General features: G+C 46.6%; 1 protein-coding gene across 1 annotated transcript in view; it reads left to right on the forward strand.

The window, feature by feature from the left end:
• LOC146809462 (uncharacterized) overlaps window positions 1-5,604 on the forward strand; it is a 241,788-nt gene extending 236,184 nt beyond the window's left edge. The window contains exons 55-57 of the mRNA XM_085614868.1: window positions 227-332; window positions 3,237-3,335; window positions 5,498-5,604. Coding sequence (XP_085470994.1) covers window positions 227-332; window positions 3,237-3,335; window positions 5,498-5,604 — 312 coding nt within the window. The remainder of the gene's footprint in view (window positions 1-226; window positions 333-3,236; window positions 3,336-5,497) is intronic.
• Window positions 5,605-8,140: the final 2,536 nt, after the last annotated feature.

Genomic DNA, 8,140 nt, shown 5'->3' on the forward strand with positions numbered 1-8,140 from the left:
CCTGCGCGAGGGAGGCTAGAATGCTGGCTCGTGCAGACAACCTCTCCGTGTTTGAGAGCGTGAGAGGAGAGGCTTCTACGAGGAGATTCGCAGAATAAAGCGGTCTACCTCTGAGAGACTGGGAGCACATAAGAAATGGCCCGAGCATTAGGGAGGCGGCTGAATGTCGAAGCACATCTGAAAGCCTTTGTTTTTTACTCTTGTGCATTTTTGCCTCATATTGCAGCCCCCTTGTGACGGTGTAACGTGCACAGCGCCATCGTGCAGAAGGGCAGGCGAACACCCAGAAACACACGATTCTATTGTAGACTGCTGCCCTAACGTCACCTGTGGTAAGTTGGCACGTCATTGCCGGTTGGCCTTTAGTGTGTAAGTATTTTGTGTGTGTAAGTATGTTAGAGGGGCAAACTTATTTTCAGAAGCAGCTACTTGATGCACTCTGTGGGCGGGAACACAAGTAAATACTGTACTGGGAGACGTGAAGTGCAACAGGCGCATTTAGTCGCCCTGCACTGATGGTTTTTAGACAAGGTCCGGTCCTTTTAATTTATACGTCACGCTATCAAGGTCAATAGCATCGACTGCTCCCTGGCACATATATCGACTTCACATCCGTCGGCTAGACTGCCGACTTTGGTGCTGGAAACCAGGGTTCGAGCCTCGGGGTCGTGTCCACATCCTGTGATTCTGGGCAAATCACTTAATCTCCCGGTCCCTGAATGTGTAATATAAATACGGTGCTCATGTAAAGCGCTCCAATACCTTCGGGTCGAGTTCGCGCTATATAAATATGCAACAAACAAAAAAAAACCTCGACCACCAGCCTTTGTCAGTATAAGCAATTACAGGGGAATTTAGATGTACTTTTCTTAACTCTACATGCACTTACGATGATGATATGTTAGTAGTGGATGTGGGAGATCGAGATACCTACAGGTCGGTATTAAAACTACGATATTGTGACGGGCAGATACATTGTTCCTAGGTTACCGCATCATTTACAGGTACCCGTCCCATCATGCACTTCAGCCTTGCATCAGCTCAGTCCCTACACAGCAAATGCAAGCGATCCCCGGCTTCCCACTCAGATACCTGTTAAACCAGCCTGCCTTGGGTCTGTGGTGTACGTGGCAGCTCTTGGTTATAAGGCTGCTGTTCCCAACTTTGGCCTTCTGTGTTTTCCAAGAGTCTTCTCTCTTTAGATGTCTAATTGCAATGGAATATGGCGTCCAACCTATCATGAATGTGAATGCAGCACGTCGTTTCCAGTTCACATCATCCTCCAAGCTGCCCAGGGTACCACTGCTGTCACATACATGCCAAGACTCGTCCCTCTTGTGTTACCCTTGCAGTGCCGGGGACCAGACCTGAGGGTTTACACTGTGCTGATTTTGTCTGTCGTCCTGGCACTTTGCATAACAGACTACGAGAGCCAATGACAGACAGGCTGTCAGGTGTGGTGGTCTTCAGTTGTTAGGAGCAGTCTCAGGAAAGGGAAGGGTGGTGGCTGGGAGCAGTGGACCCCAGCCCTCCTTTTCACTCCAAACAACTGAAGACCACCACACCTGACAGCATGTTCTCTGCTCTCGTAGGCTATCAATCAAAGTGCCAGGGCGAGAGGCAGACATCTCTGCCTTTGAGCTGCTCACTCAATGCCCACTGTGTCTGATGTACCACAGCCTGTGTGCACCTGGCCCAAGCATGGCTTCCGGCTACGCTAACTGCAGTCTGTGTGTGTGCGCGTGACTGGCTACCATTTCCTGGCTCCCATTTGGGGACCAGCACTTTGGTTTCAGGATCTTCTAACATGCAGCCTGTGTGCGTTTCTAGTTCCCGGCTGGAGACCAGACATCTGGTTTCTGGCTCCTCCAACATGCAGCCGGTGTGTATATCTACCTTTTTTTCTGGGACCAGGCCTCTGTTTTCAGGCTGCTCTAAGGTGCAGTTCGTGTGTGTGTTTGACTCCCATTTGGAGATCTGCCCTCTGGTGTAGGCTGCTCTAGCAGACAGCTACCGTTTGAGGGCCACCCCCCTCGTTTCAGGATACTGCAATGTGCAGCCCTTGTGTGTTTCTGGCCCACGCCTCTGGTGTCAGGCAACAGTAAGTGCAGCCTGTGTGTGTATACCTGACTCCTGTTTCCAGCTCCCCTCTGGAGCCCAGGTCTCTGCGTTCAGGCTGCTGTTAAACCGCTCCCTTTTGCGGGTCTAGCCTTTAGTTTCTGTCTACTTTAACACGCAATTGATGTACTTGGCTTCTGATGTCAGGCTGCTCTAAGGCGCAGCATTTATACGTACCTGGGGGCAGATTTACAAGCTCCTTGTGCCACCAGTCCGTCACTTTTTGTGTCGCACCGGTGGCGTATTTTACTGCTCCATATTTAGAAGGACAGGAAAAGTCACACTTTGGGACTCTTCTTGTCCTTGTAAATATGGCCCCTTTGCGCGCAGCACTTTGCGTGAAAGGGGCGTTCCATGGGTGTTGCTGTGGGTGTTCCCATGCAACACCCATGGAACCTGACACATCTGCAGATTTACGAGGAATCGCAAATCTGGAAATGCGTCTGAATGCTACACTCCTCCCCGGGGATGCTTAGGGAGGCGCAACGAGGAGAAATGTATTCATTTCTCCTCGTTTTCTTTTCCTCTTTCTATGCTTGCAGTATTCTGCTTCACATATAGAAAGAGGAAATCACCTCTAATGATTGTTTATGTGCAGGAAGGGTTCCTTTCCTGCACATAAACAATTATTGAAACAATTACGTTTTTTAACTTCTATGTGTGCTAATGCAGCACACATAGAAGTTGAAACACAGCATTTCTGATTGTTTTTGTGCAGGAAGGGAGCCCTTCTTTAACAAAAACAATCTCGCCACGACGCAGGCATCCTTGCACCATGGTGCAAAGATGCCTGCGTCGGCGCATGGCAGCAGTATGTGCGCCAGCGCAGGGGGGAGCACAGAGATGCGACATGTTGTTGTAAATTTGTCGCGTCCCTGTGCTTTGAAAGTGACTCAGTGCGGCGCAGCCAAATGGCTTGCGTTCCGCACGGAGTCACTTTCTTGTAACTCTGCCCCCTGGTTTCTAGTGAAAGGACCAGGCCTCTGGTTTAAGGATGCTCGAATGCGCTCCTTTTGTGTGTCTCTGTCGCCTGCGAGTGTGCCTTGCTCCCGCTCGGGTACCAGCCCTGTGAGTTCAGAATATTCTAATGCCTGCTTCCTTGCTTTTTCTCCCATCAGAGTGCGGCCCCTGTGCCCCTGCCCTGGAGTGTGGTTTAGGATTAATCGCTGAAGAAGTATTCAACCCTGCCATCGAGTGCTGCCCGCGGTACTATTGTGGTAAGCACACACATTGACGCCCAAGCATGATGTGTACACTGACAGCTTGGTGAAGGGCATGTCACAACAAATGTTTAAAAGAGACATTATTTCTTTGGGACCAGGAAACATGCCTAATTTTAAAAATCTAATTGCATGTGAGGTTGCTGTTTCCATCAATGCTGGTTAGCCCTGGATGAGTTTGTAGGTTTAAACACGAAACACATTTGACTAAACAGAGAATTGTTTTTAGAGCTGCATCTGGGGCACGGAGACTTTAGGAAAGTGCCAGCTCCAAGGGTGGAACCTGACGTGGGAGGCAGGAGTTGAAGCAGCATCCGGTGTAACATCCAAAGGAGACCTACACGTAGGCTCACATTCACACCCCCAAGAGCAATACAAACAAGCACAAATGTTACTAGAAAGAATTAATATATATATGAAGAGCAACATCTGTATGTCGAATCACTACATTTACCAACATAAATACGGCACCGCCGTGAGCATTCCTTTCGCCTCCAGCTACGCAAACCGATACAATGGAGCTGGTGGGAGGAGGAGAGTGCAAGGTGTCAAGGGAATTAAACAACTTGGGGGGAAACACCCGACTTTGTGCTATAGGTGACTTGTTCGTCATGTGGTTTAGTACAGCAATGGAATTTGCAGAAGGTTACTTCAGATTCGCTTTTGAAATAAGCGAAACAAGAGTAACAGTCCTAGATATTGGAAAGTACAAATCGACAATAAAATTGTCATTACATAGGAAAAATACTGCAACCCATCATTTATTATACCCCAGCATTCAACACCAGGAGAGATTGAAATGGAATCACCCATACGGAGAATTTCTGAGATTGACTCACTATTCAACAAACAGTAAAAAAAATAAAAGACATTTATTTTTATATATTAATATATTTATACTGCACAAAATGCAATGGTATAAAGATCTATATTTTACACGGAACTGTGAAGTATTCTCCATATTTTGAAGAAATTATATCATAATGTCAGCCTCTGCAGATCTTCACTATTGTTTAATTAGTAATAAAAAGTTATCAACATATTTAAGCTTAGTTATTATTAGGTTAGGACGAAATTTAAATTATGCAGGTGTAATTCGCATAATTTGGGAAATTTCTCGTTAAAATTGTGAAGCAAAATTCCAGAAATTACACCATTATGCCATTTTGCGTAATAATGTGGCATTTGCAGTAAACATTTACGGTGAACGCACAATTTGTGGTAAAAATGTATCGTGAATGCTCAGGAAGAATAGAACATGAGTGGCTGTTGTTCAATGTGCTATTGATTTAAATGCTTTTTTGCCCCAAAAGTGTATGCAAGGACGCATTTCATGCTATATGGCACTAAATGATGGATTTTCAGTGTACGTAAATATGCGTAATTTTGCATCATTTTCTCGTCATTTCACATAATTGCACATAAGCTAATTACTGGATTTTCCCTTCCCCTTAGTGATAACTCATCACTTAATTAGAAGTCTCTTTGTTAAAGCCACGCAAAACCATACTATTAATAAAGCAAGCTATACCAGTGTGTTATGTGCAACAAAAGCACCCAAAAATGTATTAATTTCATGTTTCAAATATATCATTCCAGAAAATGAAGTGGTATTGTGATAGTGCAACTACACATTAATGTATAAATACTTCAGTCCTGTATCACTACTCTTTTGTAATTATTTATTACTTTTGAATAGTGAGATCACAATGCCTCCTGCTAGAACGTTTTGATAGTAACTCACATTAAACTGCTTGAAATATGTGTTTGCAGCAAATTACGACCTGTACATTGCTGTGTTTACTTTCAAAATACAGATTCCACATTTATTCTACATATCTACAATTAGAATATCAAACTTATAAACAGGAGCAAGAGACAGAAGATGTTTTAAAAAGGGTTTGGGTGACGTTGTGGCCATGTTTCGTAAGAAATGACGATCCTTCTGTCTGTAAAAGGAATAGGTCCAGTTGCTTCCGAATTCGGGGGCCTTTAAAGGCGCCGGGCCATCAGCCTTATTGTCTATGCAGCCACAGACTCCTAAGTGACCTGTAATGTCATTATAACATGTGCTAGCAGGTACTGGATCCCATTTGTTTACAAACACAGACAGCACTAACTCTGTGTGTGTCTGTTTTACTCTTTCCTGCTGTCACCAGTGTGCCCACCAACATGCTCCCCACCTGAAGACTGTAAGCCTGGATTTATCCTCAGCAAGGTAGAAACTGAAAACGCGTGTTGCGAGGAGTTTGAATGTGGTAAGTAGAGACAAAACAATAGAACAGTGAGTGCCGCAGAGCAGCTGTTGTAACATTCTGTGAGCTTAGAGGCAAAAAACAGTTGTGGAGAAAGGAGTCAAGAGCCAGAGTGCACAAGAGAGGAAAGCACTGCACTACTGCAGCACAGATAGCATGCAGGGGAAGTAAAGGCGACTGCACCGCAAAGCAGATGTGTCCTGCACAACCACCATCCATACTGTCACTCACAATACATGCGTAATCTCAGCACAAGGGTCTAGGTGTTAATCTCGGTGGAACTTCACACGAGTCAGGCCAGTAGGCAAAAAGCAAAAAAGTCCCACAAATGTGTTATGTTGCCACCGCCGCTGTATGTCAACAACCCAGGGAATGGAAGGTAGTCCCATGTCACTACAGTGGTTGCGCTTGGTGCGCCCCTCCAGATTGTGGACCTTAGATTCTCCATGGCAAGGCCTAGGCCTCAGTACACATACCAGAGTAAAGTGCTAGCTGAGGCCATGAAAGCTAAGATACCAGTTCAACATGCAGTTGGATTACCCAGGGCACCGGTCCATGCACGTATACCATGCAGGGGGCATTCCCATCCCAACTGAATGGTGAGGATTAGTAGTTGTCACTGAATTGTTAGTGGCAGATGAACAGAAGGCACCTAGGATAGTAGAAATCACTGGCTTGTTTGGGGGGGATAAGTGGAAGCAGGCCACACAGACTAGCAGTAATCGCTGACTGGTTAGCGGTGGATGAGTAAGAACGGGGCACCCAGGCTATTAGGAGTGAATGAGTAGGACTGTGGCAACCCAACTTATTGTAGTCACTGACTGTTTACGTCTGGGTGAGTAGGGGTGGCCTCGCCATGCTTGTAGTAGTCTCTGACTGGAGAAGGGTAGATGAGTGGGTGTGGAGTGTGCCATTCAAGCCTGTAGTAGTCACTTGCTGGTTTTGGGTGGATGAGAGGAGGCTGGGATTGTCCAAACAAGCTAGTAACAGTCACTGATTGGCTAGGGTGGAAGAGTGGAGGTGGAGCACTCAAGCTAGAAGTAGACCCTGATTGGTTAGGGTAGATGAGTGGGTGGGCCACTCATGCTAACAGTAGTCACTAACTAGTTAGGAGAAATCCCTACCAGGTTTCTCGAGACTCCACAGTAGTATTAATGATCATATTTCTCTGTTTCCAATATTTGCCAGTCTCCAAACGGTGCATGCCGCCATGCATGCTATCTACCCCATGCCAAGTGCCATGAAGGTATGTGAGTGCTAGACTGAGGCGTGGCTCTGATCAGTAGCCCATATCACAGACCACAGGCCACGTACAGTCACTCAAAGAAAGAGGAATGTGCATCCAACTGCCCTGTTTATCTTAACTACCTGTATGTACAATGTCTTTTTATGAGAGTGTAAAAGGTCAGATAAGATGTAAAACTAAAATGTTTCTCCCTCACTTTCCTTTCAGTACGCCTCACAACGGTAAGCACCTCGCCTGTTTCTTTGTGCACGCAATGAAGTAATTGAGATTCAGTCGGTTACTGTTTCATTTATGGTATTCTCTGTCTTTCCACCATCACCGCCTGTCTGTCACTACGTACAAAATGTACTTTCACAATCATTTTTATTTTGCTGTTTTAAATGTGACATGTGTCCGATCTCATTTCTGATGATACTCGCCCAGCTTCTGTTCCACCTCTGCATGTTCCTGCTCCATCGACTCCTAGAGTACGCTCAGTGACGATGAGATTATGGCCAAAAGCGGGTCGGAGAAGTGATGCTTTCGTTGCCCTGCCTCCGTCTACCATAGACTGCCTGTGGTCTAAAGCACCGATGGCTAGGCATGCCTTGCTAGCACCCCCATTCTCCGAAGCTCCCCCTCCGTGACTGAGCCGAGCCCACAGCATCACAAGGACTCGCTCCTGAAGGCAAGGAGTCCCATCCTGCTGTTGCTTCCAAAGTCATCCTACTGACTCACGCTTGAGAAGGTGCAGTGGGCCAAGCGGGCGGGGAGAGATGAAGAATTGGAAAGCACACGGTGACAAGTTAAGAAAGAGCTTGCTCACGCCCACCTGTGTTGTGTATGAGCCACAAAGTCATCCTACTGACTCACGTTTGAGAAGGTGCAATGGGCCAAGCGGGCGGGGAGAGATGGAGAATTGGAAAGCACACGGTGACAAGTTAAGCAGGAGCTTGCTCACGCCCACCTGTGTTGTGTATGAGCCACAAAGTCATCCTACTGACTCACGTTTGAGAAGGTGCAATGGGCCAAGCGGGCGGGGAGAGATGAAGAATTGGAAAGCACACGGTGACAAGTTAAGAAAGAGCTTGCTCACGCCCACCTGTGTTGTGTATGAGCCACAAAGTCATCCTACTGACTCACGTTTGAGAAGGTGCAATGGGCCAAGCGGGCGGGGAGAGATGAAGAATTGGAAAGCACACGGTGACAAGTTAAGCAGGAGCTTGCTCACGCCCACCTGTGTTGTGTATGAGCCACAAAGTCATCCTACTGACTCACGTTTGAGAAGGTGCAATGGGCCAAGCGGGCGGGGAGAGATGAAG

This window comes from Triturus cristatus, chromosome 7, assembly GCF_964204655.1.
Source record: "Triturus cristatus chromosome 7, aTriCri1.1, whole genome shotgun sequence".
NCBI classification, from domain to species: domain Eukaryota; kingdom Metazoa; phylum Chordata; class Amphibia; order Caudata; family Salamandridae; genus Triturus; species Triturus cristatus.